This window comes from Tyto alba, unplaced genomic scaffold (assembly GCF_018691265.1).
Source record: "Tyto alba isolate M040663 unplaced genomic scaffold, T.alba_DEE_v4.0 Super-Scaffold_6, whole genome shotgun sequence".
Lineage (NCBI taxonomy): Eukaryota > Metazoa > Chordata > Aves > Strigiformes > Tytonidae > Tyto > Tyto alba.
In genome coordinates, this window is record NW_024881327.1 from 52,704,855 (window position 1) to 52,724,911 (window position 20,057).

Sequence of the window (20,057 nt, forward strand, 5' to 3'; positions counted from 1 at the left end):
CCCGCAGCTCCGCAGTCCCAGGCACGACGAAGTCACTGGGTGAAGATTCCCACGGGTGGGACAAGGGTCTGGCCGAGCCGGTCTGGATCCAGCACCGAGCTGCAGGAAAACACAATTATTTTTGTTACTTCCACCCCACCGCTGCGGGTCTGGGGGAGACGCTTCGCTTTCACCTCCCGGCCAGCCCACAGCATCCGTACGGTCAAGGCCAAAGGGCCTCCCTGCAAAAATAAACCCCGACCCAACCCCAGGCGTGGCCAAATCCACCTTCTCTCAGCAGCACGGACCCACACCAGCACCCGGGTTTTTGTCAAACCGGGGTTGGAAGGCTTTTTTTTTTTTAAGGTACCTGGTTAAAAACATTTCCAGCCTGGGGGGACAGAGCATGGAGAAGGGATCCTCCTACCAGCAACAGGCAACTACTGAATTCTTAATCGTTTTTTTTCCCCCCCCCCCTCCATCAACGTGCTTTGAAACGCAACTGATTTCCAGAGACCAGAACGCGCAGGGAGTAAAGAGTAATCAAGGATCACTACGTTTATTTTTAATCAACTGCTAAAAATCAACTGGAAGGTTCATTTACACCCATTTCACCAGGATGTTCCTGGTGCCCGTGCGGATCAACGCTCAGCCCTGTGCTCTGTAGCTACAACGAGCCAAGAAGCAAACAAGAGTTTCAAGTATATAAAAATAACTGTAATGTTTTATTACAAGAAAAAAACAAAACACACACACAACAATTTACAAAAAAAAAAAAAAAAACCAACACACACAATACATCAAGGACTTTGGTGCGGGATGTCAGACCACACAGGTTCTACTCAAAATCCACAGAAAAAAGGAGTTACACGCGCAAGTGGGCGGAACAAACACTGCAGGCCACCAGTGGCTCTTTGCCGAGGTTCCTCAGCTCTCCAGAGGTTCCCTCTGCGTAAGAAAATAATTTCCAGGTAGCTTCTTCCTTCTCGCAGTCTTTAGCTCCCAAAGGTTACTGCTATAAAAGAAAAAAAGAAAAAAACAAAACAAAAAAAAACAACCCAGCCCTTCTTCTGTGTATTACAAGGATTCAGAGGAGGGTTATACCCCCCCCTCACCGGCGTGGTCTGTAGAAAACCCCTGGGGACTATTTAAATGTGGTAAACCCACACTAGCACAGCGCATGGCAGCAGGGAGCTAAGCGGGTCCTGGGCACAAGGGCATTTCAAAAAGCCAAAGTGTTTTTCTGTTCTTTTTTCACGAGTCAAACCAGGGCCTGAGTATTGACTGTGAGGGGGGTGAGGTGGCTGAAACGGCAGCCGGGTACGTGCTGTTTATCACATTTCACAGGGTAGAGAAATGGTTAAGTCAAGCCTAGAAAACCTACAACCAGCAATTTGGAAGTGGAGTGGTTTTTAATACACCTACTTGGGATATCGTTTCTGAGATTTCACAAGAAACGAAGAATGAATGAGGTCTCAGATGCAATTTGCCCAGCGCAGCTGTGGGTGCCCCCTCCCTGGAAGGGTTCCAGGCCAGGTTGGACGGGGCTGGGAGCCCCCTGGGCTGGGGGCAGGGGGCGCTGCCCGGGGCAGGGGGGTGGCACTGGATGATATTTAAGGTCCCTTCCCACCCAAACTGGTCTGTGATTCTCTATTATCCTGCCCAAGCCCCTCACGTCTCACAGCACCAGGTTATATTGACTGCAGAGCGGGACACGGCCGACAGCACAGGCATCCTCTCCTGCAGGCAGCCAGGATTACCTTTCACCTGAACACTACTTTCTTTTTTCCCTTTTTTTTTTTTTTTTTTGTGGTTACTAAATCACTGGATGCATTCAGGAAGTTCCAGGCCCACGAGGAACTGGAAAATGTTTTATGCTGAGTCTGCCGCCTGGAACACTTCCCCACCGGAGCTGACAGAACAGGCTTTAAGGGGAATATCACACAGGATCTAAGCTAGCAAAGAGGACGTCTTCTGAATTTGTAGTTTCTTCCCTTTTTAGGAAGCAGCACGGCCAAGAGAACGCAAACACCTTTGTCACTAAAGATCTTCATCTCGTAACGCCAGATCCGAGCCCGGGGATGAATTTCTGCAAAGAGCAGGGCGAAGCAGAGACACGAGCAGGGACGCTCCGATCACAACCCGCCTGCACGCTGCTTTGGCTTTTGGGGCACTCCCAGCACCTCTGTCGTTTCCAGAGAGCGTTTGGAACGCGCGGTGTTACACCCACCCCGTCTTTAGGGGTTCCAAACTGCAGCCACCCGGTTCGAGGGCTGCGTGCGAGACGGCATGCACAGAGAAAACAGAGAGGAGTACAGCATGCACGTGGGAGGGAGAGGTTTCCCCCGGAAACTACAGCAGTTTAGCAACTGATAAACATAAAACCGAACATAACAGAGAAGAGCCCAAGTGCACGACTGAGAAAAAAAAATTCTCTCTTTGGTATAGTGATACACAGCCAAGTTTTGTAACAGAGCAAAAACACAAACCCACGCTGTTTCATCCTCAAATTTGCTTTTAGCAGATCTCGAGGTCAGAGGCTGACACGCTCCCAGCGCCGTGCCAGCACACACCAAAGGGCACCGTGGTCTGTCCAGAAGCTGGACAGGCTGAAATCGGAATCAGCCCGAGCCACAGGGCTTGTGCCTTACCTTGCGTCTCTAGCACACACAGGTAAGAAACGGTGGTAACAGGAATAAAGCCTCACTGGGAGCCCGAGGGTGTCTGAGAGGCCACTGCGTGGGCTCGGAGGAAACAGAAGTGGTCCCTGTGGTTTTCACGTGCCAGGGCTGCGACTGCTCTTTCCCCTTTACAGACCATTTAACAGCACAATGCAAGCGCGATGCCTTTCATTTGCGGAACGTAAAATGCTGCAGCTGAACTTTATAAACTGTGAACTGGGTAGGCATTCAGCACTCAAAAGGGATCTTCCTTTCCTCTTCTGACTAGGTCACCCACAATCGATTTAGCAGCCAGGGAACGGGTGTTTTAAAGCAAAACGTGAGCTCAGGGACCGACCCAGGAAGCGCCCCAGCTTTGTAGATCTGATGTACAGGAACTGCAGGGAGTCAGGCTGAATCCAGGAGTTCCAGAAGGGCACCAACTGCACCAAAATAACCCTGAAGAGCAGACAGGAATATCTATTAAAAACTTAAAACGCACCCATGACGCACACACCCGACACCCGAACAACAACGTTACACGCACGGTGTAATTTTAACAGCTTCTTAAGGACGGTGGAAAGAAGTAACTATAGGTAGGTACATTACAAAGCAGATTTTAAGGATAATCGCTGTGCTGGAAAGCAGAGCAGCACAGAATCATCTATACTGTCAATAGTCTTATAAGAAAGTTCACAAGCAAGATGAAATTGGTAATAAACAATTCTGACATGAGCTACAGGAACGGTACACGTGTTTTTTCTGACCCTCCACTGGGCACTGCAGTAACTGTGGCTGCTGCACACTGTGTGTCACAGCAGCTACAGGCTCCACACGGCTGTTGCCAGAGAATTCAAAGGATTTGCACTTTGCCACAAGACAAATTTAAAAAGAAATTTCACCTCATGTTCCAAAAAAAGTGCTTTTAACTGTCCCTTTGACCAGTAGTCCAAAGCGTATGCCAGAAGCCTCATCGAGATTGTATTGATCCGAAGGAAATTGCCAACGAACACCACTCGGTTAATGTTCTGCAAGTTTTAAGGGGGGGGGGAGGGAAAAAAAAAAAAAACAACATTATGGCTACATTCCATTTTCTGCTTGCAACGATGAAAACCCCACTTCTTTAGAGCAAGAAGAAAAAAGTTACATTTATAACGCCTCTTAAAAACACCCTATGCAGCTTTTCAAATACATTTTCCAGTGCGACTCGATGAAAAACACCCAGCTGAAAGCAGAGGGAAACCACCAGTCGACACTAAAGCAACCGGATCCAGAGAAACTGCACCGCCCCCGGGAGCTGCTGCTGCAAGCTGAGGGGCGTGACTGCCTCGGCGAGCGGGGACGGGAGCTGCAGAGGGAAGGGCTTTCATGCACTTGAGGTTTTCTGTATTTAGAATTATCAAACTGGATCCAGAAGAAACGATCCGCAAGCAAGAGAAAGCACAGAGCTGGCTTGGGGTCTGGCAGCAGCAAGAGATGGTTCAGAAGAGCAAGGTGAGATCAGAAAGGCTGCACTGAGATGGTCAGGAACTGCTCCGGGAGCGGTCAGAGGCCACGCCACAAGACCAAAAAAAGGAACTGTACTGGGCACTGGTGGGGCTGCACCTCAAATACTGGGTTCAGGTTTGGGCCCCTCACTCCAGGAAAGACCTTGAGGTGCTGGAGCGTGTCCAGAGAACAGAAACGGAGCTGGGGAAGGGTCTGGAGCACGAGTGCTGCGAGGAGCAGCTGAGGGAACTGGGGGGTTCAGCCTGGAGAAAAGGAGGCTGAGGGGAGACCTGGTGGCTCTCGACAGCTCCCTGGAAGGAGGTTGGAGCGAGGGGGGGTCGGTCTCTTCTCCCGAGTAACAAGCGATAGGACGAGAGGAAACGGCCTCAGGTTGCTCCAGGGGAGGTTTAGGTTGGATATTGGCAAAGATTTCTTCACCAAAAGGGATGCCAAGCACTGGAACAGGCTGCCCGGGGAAGTGGTGGAGTCACCACCCCTGGAGGTATTTAAAAAACATGCAGATGTGGTGCCTGGGGACACGGTTTAGTGGTGGCCTTGGCAGTGCTGGGTTAATGGTTGGGCTCGATCATCTTAAAGGTCTTTTCCCAGCTGAATGATTCTACAAATTAAGTGACTGATAAAAGTGTCAGGCAGGATCTGCAGAACGTTATAAACATCCACAATTCTGTCCGAGAGCAGTACCAGCCAGGTCATTTTAAGATGGGCTCTTTTTCAGCCTCTTTCACACTACCCTGAAATCCACAGGTCTAACTACAGCCTCTCTAGGAATCTAAAGAGAAGGGTTGATTTTGTTGCTATTAGATCCTTATAGTGGCTCAGAGCACCGATCATCAAGTGCCACCTTGATTTAGACACCCATAACCAATGCAATTCTGAAGGAAAGAAGACCAAGTGGTGATATTTTGTATTTATATCAGACTTCCAGCCAACCTTTTTGATCCCAAAGTAGTAGTTCTGAGCCAAGTGATGAACTCTGAAGCTTTCTTGCTCTCCAACGAGAAAATCATTTTCAGTTCCTCCTCTTACTGAGGAATCAGGATCAAGTCCTGTCTGGTCTTTCACTCACGTCCTCCTAGGGATTTTTCCTTCCGTCCCCACATTCATTAACGCTCTCCCCTGACTATTTATTCAGCATCTTCTTGGCGTTCAGCTGCGTGCTCTGGAGCGAGGACTCCCACCTGCCCTGGGAGCAGGACTGTTTACAACAAGTTGCAGCAGCAAGCGAAGGCAAACGGTGAGCATCTGTCACCAGCACCAGGAGGATGCTTCACCTCGTTAGCTCATCCCATGGGAACAGGCTCGGGACGGAGCGGCGGGCACGTCTCTGCTCTTTCATAGCCCTGTACAATGCTGCTTGACATGAATGCAACAAGGCAGCACTGTAAAGAAGCTGAAAGCGCAAAGATACAGGAAGGGCCGTGGCAGCGGCGGGGCCTGACCAAGAAATGGAGAGCAACTCGTAAAAACAACACCGGGAAGGTACCGAGCCCCTCCGCCCCACCTCTCCTCCGCTCTCAGCCGTCCCAGGAGCCGCCGTTCCCGTTCCTCAAACCGCCGCGGAGAAGCTGCCCGGCTCCTGCCCGAGCAGGGGACCCAGCGGGACCCACCGCCAGCTCCTCGACGACCTGGCTCACGCCACGCAGCCGAGCACGGGCCAAATCTCCTCGGAGTCCAAACCGAGCGGATGACACCTTCCTGAGCATCCCCGAAGACGAGCACGAACGCGCGCCTACGGAAGCGTGTGCGGGGAGAGAGACACCCTGTGAGAGCAGCACGCAAGGGATGCTTTAGATACGGAGCAATGGAACAGCTTTCCCCTTCGTACCTCGTTAAGCGCACACATCCGTGCTATGGAGCCGATGTTGTTAGTGATGGTTATTAAAGTGGCCTTCGCGAGGTCCTCTTTGCTGACAGATTCCCGCTTCTCCTTGCTCATCATGTTTCCAAAGCTGTAAAGACAGATTGGGGGTTAAAGGTCCGTTTGCATCAGCATTCCAGAAGGAAAGAGGGAACTGCTAATTTAACCAGTGTTACTCATCCCGAAGTAGTTCTTTCCAACTTTACAAAGCGTTGCTATCAGTAATTTAGATCTGGTGAAACAGAACAGCAGAAGGAATGGTAGCACTCCTACGAGACGTAAATCCTCTTTTTCATCCTTGCAGAATAATCTCCCGTAAAAATAAAAATCAGTCATCACCTGGATGCTACAGCCCAGCCGGGCAATCCGAACCGCTCGTAGTCTCCTCCGTAAATGTCCCGCACTAGTTTGTCCACTTTGGTACTGTCTCCATGGGATGCCATCTCTAGGGCCTCTTCAAAGGTGGAGCAACCAGTAAGAAGGCAGCAGAGACCAAAAAAGGTTCCCCCTCCAAGGCTGCAACATAAAATTAAAGTCACCCACCTCACTTCTAAAGAGGGAGAGAAAGAAAATGGCTCGTTGCACTGAAAGCTCGAACTGCTCAGCTACACATCTGAGTTAGCTCAGGTCGCCCCGTTCCTTCAGCTTCGCCTCTTTCCAGTGAGAGCAACCTTGGAAGAGCAGCAGTTTTCTTTAAATCTGTTACTTTCAAATAACTTAGAGCCTGTAAGGAATCCCACGTCCTCACAGCCTTCTGCAGAGGATGTGTTTCTACATGGGAAATTAATTTTCTTGTTTTACAATATCCACCTTCTTCCCAGCACTCAGAGAAGTCGATCTTAAAATAAATACTAGTCCTGAGGGGTTACCGGAGTACTCGAGCAGAGCTGTTCAAAACTTAGGGGAACAAAAAGCCCAACACCACTCTGTCCTGTTCACTTCACTGCGTACACATGCTGTTAATGATGCATAATAAGAGTAGCACCTGTGCTGTGAGGGGTTTTTTATTATTACTGCTAACTTGTAAGAAATTCAGGAAAGCTTAAAGCCACAGAGCTCTTTGGCTTTGCCTGGCGACAAGAGCCACATCTCCGTGAAGGGGAGCTGCAGCAGTCCAGCCACTGTCTGAGGAATTACTGCCGTGCCAGCATCCCTCCTCCAAAATAAGGGAACTTTTGAAAGTCGGGATGAAAATCTCTCCTCCTAGGGTCGACGCTAACGGTTGTTAACGTGATCGTTATATCTGGGATAATCCCAAACTACGGGATCTCTCTGATAGCAAATAAAACACTGATTCCTGAAGCAACTGAAAAAACAGCTTCTAAAGAGACTGGTTGCAGTAAAGAGACCAAAACATGACATTCAGATTCTCTCTTCCAGGAGGGATCTTTGCTGGAAGAGCTAAGGGACTGCAGTAAAAGCAGGAGCTCAGTCCTTCAACTCACCACCTTTATTGCAGCTTGTCCCTGAAAATGTCATTCACAACGCAGAAATGCATTCCAGACTCTAAAGGGAAACTCTGCTTACCCCCACACAGCACTCACCTGGTGCCCGTTACCCGTTTGTAGTTTTCTTTTGAATACACAGCCAAAATGCTGACCCCTGAGCCAATGTTCACCAAGAGGAGAGGATACGGATTCTCCAAGTTGAATGGGAGCTTCTGACATCTTTCAGCATCCGTCGGGTTTTCAAAATAGTAGCACTCTGAATGTCCATTGAATCCCACGGAATCAATGTACAAAACTCCTTTAATAAGGCAATCGAGTTCATCTAGCTTACAAAGCTCAAGGTCACCCATCTGGCGGAGAAAAAAAAAAAAAAAAAAAAGACAAAAACGAAAGAAGAATATTCAAGAAGCAGCTCGGGATCTGAACTGTTTATGCTCAGGGCTAGAAAAATGCATTCACTGCCAGCTAAATGCAGCTTCTCTCCAGTACTCCCTGCAGTGGCTAAGAAGTACAGATCACGGGAGGGCTCCAGGTTTCTCCGTGCACGGGGACCAACTACCCCAGCCCTGGAGTGTGCAGACATGAAAGAGAGGGGAAATGAACAACTGGATCCACAGATGGACCCCCAGAGAATCCCATCACCTTCCAAGGGCCTGACTTTGAGGGACTAGCCTGAAAAGCAAGGCCAAAGGAGAAGGGGCTCAACTGTTTCACAAAAAAATCCCCCCAAACCCATCCCCAAAACCGGCAAAAAATGGAGGAAGTTATGAAATGGCTTTCCCCTCATGTCACTGCCTTGACTGCACAAAAAGCCTCTTTATTTGGTGCATTTTTTCAAGCCCTGGTTAAACAAAGTATTTGTCACACATGTATTTCACCTACAAGCAAGAACTGAATTTATCATGAAGCCACATGATGATATCAAATCCCAATTCCTAACCTCCTTTCAGTTAATTTACCACCAAATTTGAGTCAACCTCAATCAGCTCACGCACACAGGTTAGAAATGAAACCACGTGAGCAAAGGAACGATAAAACAAATATCAAGCATGTGAAAGACAGCAATGAGAAAAAAAAAAAATAACATTGAGATTAGCATAATCAGAGATTAATAAAACAGAGGAAGTCTTGTAAGAGCACATGCCATGGAAGTTAGTGAATAATTGTAGAGTTACAGGAATGTTACAGGCACGTTTAGGAAAGAAAGCCTAATTTGGAGACGTGAACTTGACTCCACATGCTGTTTCCTGAATCAAGTTTCATTTGAGTTAGGTACACGCTTCCAAAGCTACGATTTAGAGAAGTTTTAGAGTCTGCAGAGAAAAGTTTTCTAGTCTTAAGCTTTAAGAAAATGTCACTACCAGATCCTAATCGTATAGAAGCGAAAAATGCATACTGTGCGAAAGTCCTGCTCAAATTTGTACGCTCCACCTCCCGTGGCACATAAGGTAGTATGGAGGCTTGAGAAGTGTTTTTCGCTTCCCATTTGAATAAAAGCAGGCATGTCATGAGTAGGAAAGCGTATAAAGTGCAGATTGCCTTTACGTCCACACAGGGTAAGGTCCTTTAGTTCAAGGTGCACGTCCCGAATGCCTGTAGATCCATAGGCTACATTTGATGTCAGGTATTTGCGGATGCTTTTGAGATTTTCCACTTCCTCCTCCTCCTCTTCAGCAGTGATGTCCTTTGGTTCAAAATAAACAAGTTTGACCAAGGTCCCTCCAATATCCAAGCCAAACCAAGGAAAGACTAAAGAGGGAAAAAAAGGAAAAAGGCAAAGAAACAGGGTATGATACTGTCAGACAACCAGCAAAACAGTTACGAACTGAATGAATTCGTGCAATTGTCTGGGGACTGCAAAATGCAGGCCCATTTATCTATTCATTTTCAAGCAGAAAACAAAGAAAGAAAAGTTAGCAGTCTGGTCTGTCTTTGACAAGCGTGGCTGGGACTCCTCTGTACGTGACACGACCCCTGTTTGAGAGACCTCGTGTTCAGGAGCTCCCAACCCTTGCTATGCAATCCTCAAAACACTCACACCACCACCACGAAGCAGCACGGAAGAGACGCACAGCGCAGGTCTGACAGTATCCGTACACCTGCTAGACACTGCTGCAGTTTTAATCCCCAGCTATTTCTTTTATAAAGTTCTGATCCAGAGTCAGAGCTAAGGATAATACCAATGCTTTTACATCAAAGGGATGTACAAACATTAACTAATTACAACACATAACTGAGGTAGACAAGTAATCTAAGATGCCCCAGGGAGACAAAAACAAATGTCTAATTGGATTATTTTATTAGGCAAATTCCCCCACGGTACGAAATATGCATTAGTGTCAGGCCCAGCAACATTTACAGCTGTATTAGATAATGAGCTTCTTGGAAAAGATCAAGAGAAAACCCTGATCAGATGGAATCTGCGATTAGAGCTGAGAACTGGAACAGATTAATATTACTATTAATGAGCTAAAGGATAGGCTAGAGCTAACAAGATACACGGGCTCCAGAGCAAAGAGAAAAACGTAGCCACATGTTATGGCTTATGGCAGCAGGATTAAACTCTGACTTTTTTTTTTCCAAAAGGAAAAAAGGAATGTTCAGAAAATAACTCTGAACGCAGCGTAGATGCTACTGACGTTCCCCTGGAAAGAAGGGTCTCAGGTTTCACTAAAATTCATACATGTCAGAGGCGGGCACGGTAACATGCTGCTGTTATTCTTGCAAAATATGTTTGCTTATCTGCAGATAAGCGTGCAACACGAAGAGGCCCTTGTTCCTGCTGCCGGGGGAAGGCGGGTATCCCTGTGGAGCAGCTCAGGGCAGCAGCAGCCATCCCCGCGGCCCGAGCACCCCGCTGCTCCAGCTGCAGAGCGCTAAACCCGTCAGACAGCGATATCCAAACACCCAGAGGCTGCACTTAGGAAAGCTGAACAGCAAAGAAAACAACTCAGGGGTAGGAGGGGAACTCGCTCCCCCAAAAAAAAATCATCTTGGAAAAGCCACCAACTTGACAGGCAAACACGTCTTTGAAGAGGATGTATTCTCTCCTCGGCGGGTTAACTTGGTTGCTGTACAGAGCGGAGGCAAAACGGGCCCCTTCAGAGCATCACAATTCCCCAGGAGCTGCTAAAGCCGTCAGTTACCCACGTTATTTTTAAGCCACTGAGTTATTTATATATTTAGATGGAGGCCACCCCCAACCATCACCAAAAGAAATCTTGAAAGAAGATGCAAACTCTATTTTAGGAGGCACATCCAAATCCCAATCACCCCCTGTTTCTAATGCATCTACTTCAAACAAGAGCAGCCATAAAAATAACTGTTCACGAATGAGGGAAATTTGAAACACAGTCCAATGGGGAGAGAAAGCCGGGGCTATTCAAGGACTTTTTTCAGGACAATTTCTCCCTCTGCACTCTAGAATTCAGAATTGCAAACTCGATCAGCATTTAAGGACAGAAAGTCTGCCAAGTGCTTTACTTGGAGAAAAGCTTAGCGTATGTATCTTATTTCAAGACTCCCTCTAGAAAACCTTGCTATAGCTAAATTAAACGGTGAAGTTCCTTCTCAAGAAAGGAACATTGGCTGCCTGGGCCTTGTCACGTAATGTCAGGAGAACCACATCCTCAGGGACACCAGACCAGGAGGAGCACCCTCGTGGGAAGGGGAGTCCATGACCCCACATTATAAGGGAAGGGAAAGGTGAGACAAACTCCAGGATTTCTGTACCCCCCAAAAGAAAGGGCCTTGTCGTGGAGGCGTGTGGCAACAGCAGCTGAGCTGGCAACCAGAAACGAGAGAGACCACGACCACTCCAGCAGGGAGATGGCTACCCTCCTTCCTCAGGGGCAGCAAACACCGAGTGTCTGCTTGTTCACTCACCTGCTCCTCCCCACACCTTAAACATAAAAACCCGTACACAAGCCCTCCTAGTGCCGTATTAAAGCCATCTCCAATATGACATATACATCAGCAGACCCCAGATGGATGGCAGAACTGGACACACCTCCCAAGTGTTTTGTCTTTCTTTGAACCAAGGTCCTAGATTTATCAACTAACTGCCACAGAAAAAAGCTTCGAACAAGAATCATGCCCTGCTATTGAGAGAAGCAGCAATAAAAATACCATCAGAGTCACACAGGTGAAAATAGAGCACTGGCAGCTAAACCAGAGCCTTCTGCTGCTGTTCCAGTCCCTCCAGTGACTGGAACTGGTAAACACTGCCCTATTTAAATACCCAGTTCCTGTACAGGATCACTAAAACCACTTTCCCCACACTCACCGTGCTTTTCCATAGTGCTGAAACTCTGTTGGAAAACTAACAAGCTCTATGCAAGAAAACGAACAGGAAGAGGCTTCCCACAGTACTCAGCCAAGTCTTCTGTCTGTTGTGGTCACTGACATGCCGGACTCCCGTTTCACAAATCTCCCACTCCTAAAAGCACTTGGCCATTTTGTCATCTCTGCTCTGATGAAGGGATTGGTTCCAGAAAGCTCCTGTCCCGGTGCTGGGAAGCTTGTTTTCGATTTCTGGAATATATTTCTTCCTGTCGGGTCATACAATTTTTTTTTCTTCATTATGAAGCCTTCATTACTTTTTTTTTTTTTTTAATGCATCCCTACCTTCGTACTTAGAGACAGCAATCCTCTCCTGTCATGGTCTAACCCCAACTGGCAGCTCAGCCCCACGCAGCCACTCACTCACTCCCCTCTGGTGGGACGGGGAGAATCACAAGAGTAAAAGTGAGAAAACTTCTGGGTTGAGATGAATGGGTAAAGCAAAAGCCACACACACAAGCAGAACAAACCAAGGGATTCACTGTCCACTGCCCATGGGACAGCCCCACTATCCCCAGGACAGCTGGGCTCCATCACACGTAATGGTGACTTGGGAAGATGAATGCCATCACTCTGAACGTCCTCCCCTTCTTCTTCCCCAGCTCTATATGCTGAGGATGACATCGTATGGTATGGAATAACCCTGGGGTCAGACGTCCTGGCTGTGTCCCCTCCTGACTCGCTGGTGAGGAGCAGAACAGGCCTTGGCTCTGTGTGAGCACTGCTCAGCAGTAACAAAACCATCCCCGAATTATCCACACTGTTTTCAGCACAAATCCAAAACACAGCCCCATACTACCTACTGTGAAGAAAACTAACTCTATTCCAGCCAAAACCAGCACATCTCCCCAATCTCTGAGCACAGGGTGGGGGGTCTGGGAGCTGCCCTCCTCAGGCACAGCCAAAAAGCAGGCGAAAACTAAGGCACAGTGCCCAGCTGAAGCCACGTAACTGTAAATGGCACACAGGCTGCTTCATCAAAAGTTAACGGGCTTCTACTTCAGAGCAGACACTCAGCTGGTGGTACATGCATTGGTTCAGAAGAATAACAGTATTTTAAAGTTGGTCGTGAAGTTCACACACCACATTCAGGGACATAAACCTTCCAGATTTTAGGGCACAAGAATCGCTAACTCAGTCCATCAGTTTAGGAAGCTTTCTTCATCACAAAAAAAATATAGCAGCTCCTTAGAAACTTTATCCCAGCTCATTGTCGGTGTCCTCAATACCTTCAACTTTTTAATATATATACATTTACTTTTTATTCAGATGTTAGAGCTGCCACCAAACTAGCAGAACATCAAGCGTGGGGTTAAACCACGCCAGTTATCCACTGTCTGGCACCCCAGAAGACGTGGCTAACGGGGAGACAGGAATGATGCCTGCGGAGCTGGGTGTAAACCGCAGTCGGATCGGGCTCAGGGTTTACTAATCTTCACTCAGCACCGGCCCTGCTAAATCCCAGCTGCCCCCAAAATGAGCATCCAACCCCCTGTGCAGGGACACAGCCTCAGCCCGGAGTTGGCTTCGCACGTCGGTACAGCACCAGCTGCAGAGAGGCTCTGCAGGGAGCAGCTGGCCTTCTCCATCTGCCAGCAGCTCGGGTATACCTTCAGTAAGTCACCAGGGATAAATTCTGAAAGATAGCCTATTAAGGTAATTAACTTGAACCAAATGATTCTTAATTATGGATGTCACTATATACATCCCAGCCACAGGTGAAGAATCCAAGGAAGAAGCACACTAGCTCAAAATTAAGCACTTCTTTACCATACCGTAAAGGGTTTTCTATGCAGTAAAACCTGCACAGAGCATGCAAATAATCCGAAGCAGGGACAAACTTCCCCTATAAGTCCATTTTTGTAGGAAGGGGGTGTGGCACACAAACAAGAGGAGGAAATTATTTCAACAACACCTAGAACCGTGGTTTGGTGGGTTTGTTTTTTTTGTTTGTTTTTTTTTTTTGGTTGGTTGGTTGGTTATTTTTTTTTTTGGGGGGGGGGGGGGGGGTTGTTGTTTTTTTTTTTTTTTTTTTCCTTACACTGCCAGGAAGTTAGCCAACACGAACATGCAGGGCAGCGACAGTTCTTCCGTATCTGAGAACTAGAAAAATCCATGCCTTCAAAGGGAAGAAGGAGGAAGCACTCCTGGATGAATGCCATCACCATCTGCTACCGAGATTTCTCTTTAAAATACTGATTTTTCCCAGCATCTACAGTGCAGTTGAAAGCCATCCAAAGATCTCTCCCTTTTAAGCCTCTGAAGCATTTTTTTCCAGGAGCTGCTGCAAAAGACCTAGAGCAGCGTGAGGACGGGTGGCATCCAGGAGCCTCCGGGCAGCCCCGAGGCTGGTTTTGCCAAAATAACCAGCGCAAGGAGACGGGCCAGCGCTAACAGCCAAGGGAGAAAATGCAAATGCTGCATCTCTTCCCCACCCCCTCGGTGCTAGCCCGGAGCCCTCCGTGCAGGGAGGAGGGCTCACATGTCTCTTCTTCCCAAGCACTCACCCGTTGAGAAGACACGGGAGGATGAGGAAGACACGGGAGGATGAGGAAGACACGGGTAGGCAGAGCACAGCAGGAGCATCGCGGTGCGGACCTCTGGACTCACCTCCTGCCCAGCACCTTCTGCAAAGGGTTTAGTCTCTTCTTGGGTATTTGGACATTTACAACAAAGGCAGGAAATCCTCTTCTCAAAACCAGAACTGCTCCCCATTCAAAACCTTCTATGGTCTTTTTCCTTAAAGAAACTCTCTACATTACTTTGTCAGCACGATGACAGCCACTAACCTCAAACACTGTGTAAGACAAAAAATAAACGCAGTGGTAATCAGTGTGAAAAGTAGCAGGGATACAAAGAAGGTGACTTCAGGAACTGGTGAGACTGTGGAACCACTAAGCACAATGATGAACCTTATTTTAATTTGCTTCCCCAATGCAACACACTGCAGCAGCATTTCTTAAAGCAATTTTTTTTTTTCCAAGAAAAAAATTCCTCATCTTTTGGCCTGCCAAAATATTGTTTTCCCTTAGCACAGCCACTTTGAAAAAGCAGCTCTACACATACATTTTCATACACACCACGTACATATAGCTCTGTGTCTTAAAAATAAACCTTCTTCTAGTGAGCAGATCTATGGATATGCAACAGCAAACAAAAGACCAGTCTAAAAACAAAGTTAAGGGCTTACAGCTCGTACTAAATAGCCTCACACACAGAAAAGCTCAAGGATACTATGTGTTCCCACATCAAGAGCTGCCACCCTCCCTTCATCTTCAAATCCCTTTTAGAGTTAGACTGTAAGTTCTCTGGGGCAAGAAAAATACAGTGTCTTCATTTGTTATGTAAATTACTTTATAAAACTGGACACTAAATAAATTAAAAAAACCTCAACAGACTTATTCCAAAAGCTGCAGAAGTATCAAGATGAAAGAGGCGATATAATTAAAGATCTTCACGGTGGATTTTCTTCATACAGCAAGCAGCTCAAGTTGTATTTCAGACTGATCCTTAAGTTATGAGCCAATTATACCAGAAGCTAAAAAGATTAGCCTGCGGAGGAGCAACGAGGACTGACGATTTAGTTGAGCATATGACAGCATCTCTACACTTACTGTAAAATATTCAGCATTGTATTTTCATAGCGTTATAGCATGATGGAAATTTTACAGCTGGTGGGAAAAAAAAAATCATCAGCTTTTAATATAAAGTGACACTAAGTCTACATATCCTCCCATCTCTAAAAATAGGCTTGGCTAGAAATTCACATTTCATACACAGTTCCAATAGATAAAAAGGTATTTAAAAAAAAAAAAAAATCAAAGCTTACATTTTATACTGCAAAGGAGCTGCCAAAACAGTCTTTTATTCGTACTCTTCTTGGATACTGTGTATACTGAAAATTTAAAGGAATGCGTACATCATGTCTTTGCATGATTCTGACAGAAGATACTAAAACTTAAAAGAAAAAAAAAAAGGCATCAGTTGAAAGAATGGATGAGGACATGTTCGGCTGTTTTTTTTGGGTTTTGTTTTTGTTTTTTTGTTTTTTTTTTTTTTTTTAAAACCACACGTGCATACATTTTTAGAAGCTATTTGCAGGATGCTCTTCTTGACGTTCTAGGTATAGGCTTCCTTTTGGAATTCATGAACACTCTACAATACAAATAGATTTTATGCAACTTAGTTCCCCTCTGCTTTTGTCAAACCATAAACCATTATGGATGATGCCTGGCAAAAGCATCAAAACAAGTTTGTTTTGTTTTGGTTTTTTTCCAAGAGAACTAACAAAGGGGCTACAGAAAGGAGAAGCATACTTTGTTACCCAGGGAAATAACCTAAACTCATCTCTATCAAGGAAACCAGGTTTTCAGGAAGGAGAAGAGCAGTGCAGCAGCACAGGAGAGAGGCAGCAGAAGGGGAAAAAAGGGGTGAAGCTGATGAACTGAATTGCTGACCTATTTCTCTTATCGTAAAGAAGATTCATTACAACAAAATAGTCTCCTGCTTGTTATGACCTGGTCATCACTGGTTTTATGCCTGGCACTTAACCCTACCCATAGCAAGCCATTCAGTATCCCACAGTTACGTTAAAGTAAACATAATGTGAATATCCTCTTTACTCATCTAGGGTATTTCCAGTCCAATTTTTAAGTGCTGATTTCAATAATGGTACTGATCATTCCTTACCAGAAAGGAATCCTTCTGTATTGCCTCTGGAGCTGATAAAGCTTTTTCTGTTCTCATTTGTGCCTGTATTAATAATCCTGTCAAGCTCCCCTTCACACCCCACCAACATAATACTCCAAAGCAGCCGGGAACTTCAACAAATCTCCACAACATTTTCAGGGATGCTTCTCACTCCCTTCCGAGAGCAATGGCGTCCTTGACTTCTCCTCCTTTTGCCTGTGGCATACTGAAAATCAGAGTGTCTGCCATAAAGCTCTTTAGTTCCTATGAAGCACATCAAGAAGCATTTAATAGCCCGAGATGCACGAAGGCACGCAGGTCAGGTTATTTCAGATATATCAAGTCTCATTCCCCTTGGTCTCAGACCTCTCCTGATCTCTGCAGTGAAACAGCCCTCGCTGCACGTTACCAGTACAGAGAGACGACTAGGGAGGAAGAAAGATCAGGAGTTTGAACCACAGCCCGCTGAAATCCTTTCATTCCTGGGCAAGCAGGGCTCATCTGCCAGGGCATCTGCCAGCACAGGCAGGCAAGACAAGCCTCAAGGTCACCCAGCTTGTTTGCCACATAGCAGCAGCAGACAAGTGGGAGCTAAAGTAGGACATTTTCGATCAGATGCCCATTACGCGGTTGGCTTTTCATTTAGGCTTGCTTGCATCTTCCTTAAGGTGGGATCGAGCATTTTAACTTCAAAACATAATTTACTCAGACATCAGATGTTGTCCCTATTAAGGGATGTACTTGCTTCAGCCCATTTTTCTTCTAATTATCACAAGAATCATTTAGGAAAGACAAGCTGCGTTGTAATCCCGTATCACACTACACTGAGCTTCCAGACTGGATCCAAATCCTGTCTTGGAAGCTGCCAGGACACCGGTTTTCCTAAAAGTATCCCACACCAGTCTCTGCATTTAACTTCACCACAACAATCCAGAACGAAAACGGCCAACTTCAATCTGCATTTTTTTATAAAAGACACAGAAACTGCCCCTGAACGAGGCAGGAAAGCATAATATCACCTAATGCACAGCTCCATCTAAGTCCACACTGATTTTCATACCAGAGATCTCTTACATTTCCCTACAGTTGGCTGCAAACTATTAACTAGCACATCTCTAATTAACAACCCCACAGCTCCCACTGGTAGGTTTTGATGCTTAAAACAACGGCCACTTAAGTAGACGTTCACACACCAAGTTGGTTTTGCTGCACCTAAAATCACAAGGATGCTCACCACTGCTACTGCCATTACGCCCCTCTACTAAATTTCTCTTTCATCCTATTAGTTCTCAGGTAAGCACAAAGCCCCGCAATTACCTCAGTTATTTAACATTAACTTTATAATCATTTCCTGGTACAGGATCCCTCCTGTAATCCAGCACGATCTGGTAATGAAAGGAAGGGAGAGGCAAAGGGAACGCAGGTTAGCACGGCCACGCTGATGCTACGTGAGCATTGCTGAGCTGCACTCGCCTGAAATTAGCAATGCAAGCAACATCCAGCTCAGCAATGTCTTCAAAAATCTTTTGAGGTATTATTCCTATTATTCACACTAAGACAGGGGAAAAAAAGAGAAGCTTCCTTTCTTCCAGCTACCAAATAAAACGAGAAAGTACGCTATTTAAAATTTTACATTAATACAGCAATAATAACATCTCAGCATTTCCAGCCAACAGACCAAGTCTTGCTACGAGATGCAGGACAATTCTGATTCCAGTTTTCAGTCTGGACTCATTTGCTGACGTCCTTTTAACAGCTGCACAGGTAAGGGGGAACTGTTACTGCTATTTCATTTTCACGGTATGGCCATTTCCTCCCTATAGGAAGGACCCCGGCACAAGTACAGAAATAATCGCTCAGCTCCACTTCAAACATGGCTGAAGTCAGTCACCAGCCACCTGAACGGCAGCTCCTGCTGCTGCCAAAATGAAGGCTGCCATCCATTTTGCACTGAACTCACCCTCCTGATCGTTTCTGACACGGCTCAGGGACTATTTTTCCCTTACTTAGCCCAGTTTGGCACGTGCCCACTCCCTAAGGAACCTGCGAGGTTCTCCCTTCCTAAAATTCACAGCATTCTCTTCGCTCTCCATTGCTTTTCTTCCACCGGTTAGCAGTCCAGCCACACCACCCTCAACGCCCTGCTCTCACTGCACACCCTGTCCATCTGTCCTTCTGCCTCCTTCTCCTCACCCTCCGTGTCCTCACCGGTGACCTTCCCTCCCCCTCAGGTCCACGGTGGCTGACTGGGACACCTACGCACCCACCAGCTCCACCTCGACTTCCCAAAGCCGCCGCAGTCCAGCCTCCCCCACCCCAAACCGGCCACACTGGAACCACCACCCCCATCACAGAACCCCTTTTCCCCCCCAGTCCCGCCCCACCCTCCTGGCCCCGCCCCCTCACGACCACACCCACTACAGCCCCACCCACCCATTACCATAATCCCCACCCCCAGGCCCCGCCCCTTCCCCGCTGCCAGCCGTTAAACCCCTCCCTTCCCGCCTCAAGCCCCGCCCCCCTCCGCAGACCCCCGCCGCGCCCCCCCCCCCCCCCGCTTTCCCGCCGCACTCACGCGGCCGGTTCTTGCGGACCGAGTCCCGCCGCTGGCGGCCGGCGCAGCCGCCCCGTTCGTGGGGCTGAGGCCCCGCCGGGCTGTCAACGCCCGCCGCGACACCGCTCCGCTGCCGCGGGGGTCCGACGTCCGGCGGCGGCGTCCCCCCCCCGCCTCCTCCACCCCCCCCACCACCCCCCCGCCGCCGTGGTGGCGGTGGTTTCTCCTCCGCTCCGCCGCCGCCGCCGCCGTTGCGCAGCGGCTCCATCGGCAGCGCGGCCCGGCCCCATGGGGCGCCCGCCCCGCCGCGCCGTGCCCCGCCGCGCTCCCCTCAGCCACCGCCGCAGCCGCCGCCTCCACCGCGCCTGCGCCGGCCGCGGGGCGGGGCGGGAGAGGCGGTGAGGTGGGGCTCCCCCACCCAATCAGCGCCCACCGCCGCGCGGAGCGACAGGCGGGTTTACCAATAGGAGACAGAGATTGGAAGGGGAGGGGGCTCCACGCCCTTCCCCCCCCCCCCCCCGCCGGCGCTCAGGCGCGGGGAGTGACAAGTGCGGTTAGCCAATCGAATGCGCGAGGTCGGTACGGGGCGGGGGTGAGTCGCTATGCAGCAGCGTTGGCCTATGGTTTCCCTCTGGGAAGAGAATGACACGACAGCCGTCCAATGATGTCAGGCGGTTGGCGGGGCGGGAGAAAGCAGGCTGATTGACGGGGCCGGGTAACTATGGCAACGCAGAAGAAGGTGACGGGACGGGGGGGGCGGCCGAAGGGAAGACGGCAGTAGGCCCGGTTGGGCAGGGCGGTGCGGGGTGCTGCTTTGCATACCATTTGCATATGCAGATAGCAAGGCCTCCCTCACCCCCGGACCCCCCGCCATGTCAGCCTGCGCCCCACGGCCCTCCCTCGCTGTCCGGGGGCAATTTAAACCTCCTTGCTCCTCACCTACGGCTCGCCCCTTCCTCCGGCTGCTCCTTCATCTGCCTCCTCGGGGGAGCTCAAGATTGTGGCAGCTCTGCCGTCGA

The 20,057-nt window shown here is 48.3% G+C and overlaps 1 protein-coding gene across 3 annotated transcripts; it reads right to left on the reverse strand.

Annotated features, from left to right (window-relative positions):
- Positions 1 to 512: 512 nt before the first annotated feature.
- PANK2 (pantothenate kinase 2) lies at positions 513 to 19,395 on the reverse strand. Of its 3 annotated transcripts, none has more exons than XM_032993885.2 (7): positions 19,060 to 19,395; positions 8,851 to 9,203; positions 7,551 to 7,804; positions 6,346 to 6,522; positions 5,974 to 6,097; positions 3,542 to 3,667; positions 513 to 3,098 (listed from the first exon to the last, which is right to left on the reverse strand). In XM_032993885.2, the coding sequence occupies exons 1-7, from the start codon at positions 19,304 to 19,306 to the stop codon at positions 3,048 to 3,050; spliced, it is 1,332 nt and encodes a 443-aa protein (XP_032849776.2). In that variant the 5' UTR covers positions 19,307 to 19,395; the 3' UTR covers positions 513 to 3,047. The 3 variants fall into 3 exon arrangements, with proteins under 3 accessions (XP_032849776.2, XP_042663582.1, XP_032849777.1); XM_042807648.1 differs by lacking the exon at positions 19,060 to 19,395 and adding an exon at positions 13,837 to 14,378; XM_032993886.2 differs by lacking the exon at positions 19,060 to 19,395 and having other exon boundaries at positions 8,994 to 9,103.
- Between the last annotated feature and the right edge of the window lie 662 nt (positions 19,396 to 20,057).

What these genes read in the sequence shown, in the direction of transcription:
- PANK2 (XM_032993885.2), bottom strand. Translation starts at nt 19,306, where the DNA reads ATGGAGCCGCTGCGCAACGGCGGCGGCGGCGGCGGAGCGGAGGAGAAA. An exon ending in GGTCCGCAAGAACCGGCCGC is followed by an intron (nt 9,204 to 19,059) that starts GTGAGTGCGGCG and finishes TTCCCTCTTTAG; the next exon opens with TCTTTCCTTGGTTTGGCTTG. An exon ending in GGCTGGGCTGTAGCATCCAG is followed by an intron (nt 6,098 to 6,345) that starts GTGATGACTGAT and finishes CTGTCTTTACAG; the next exon opens with CTTTGGAAACATGATGAGCA.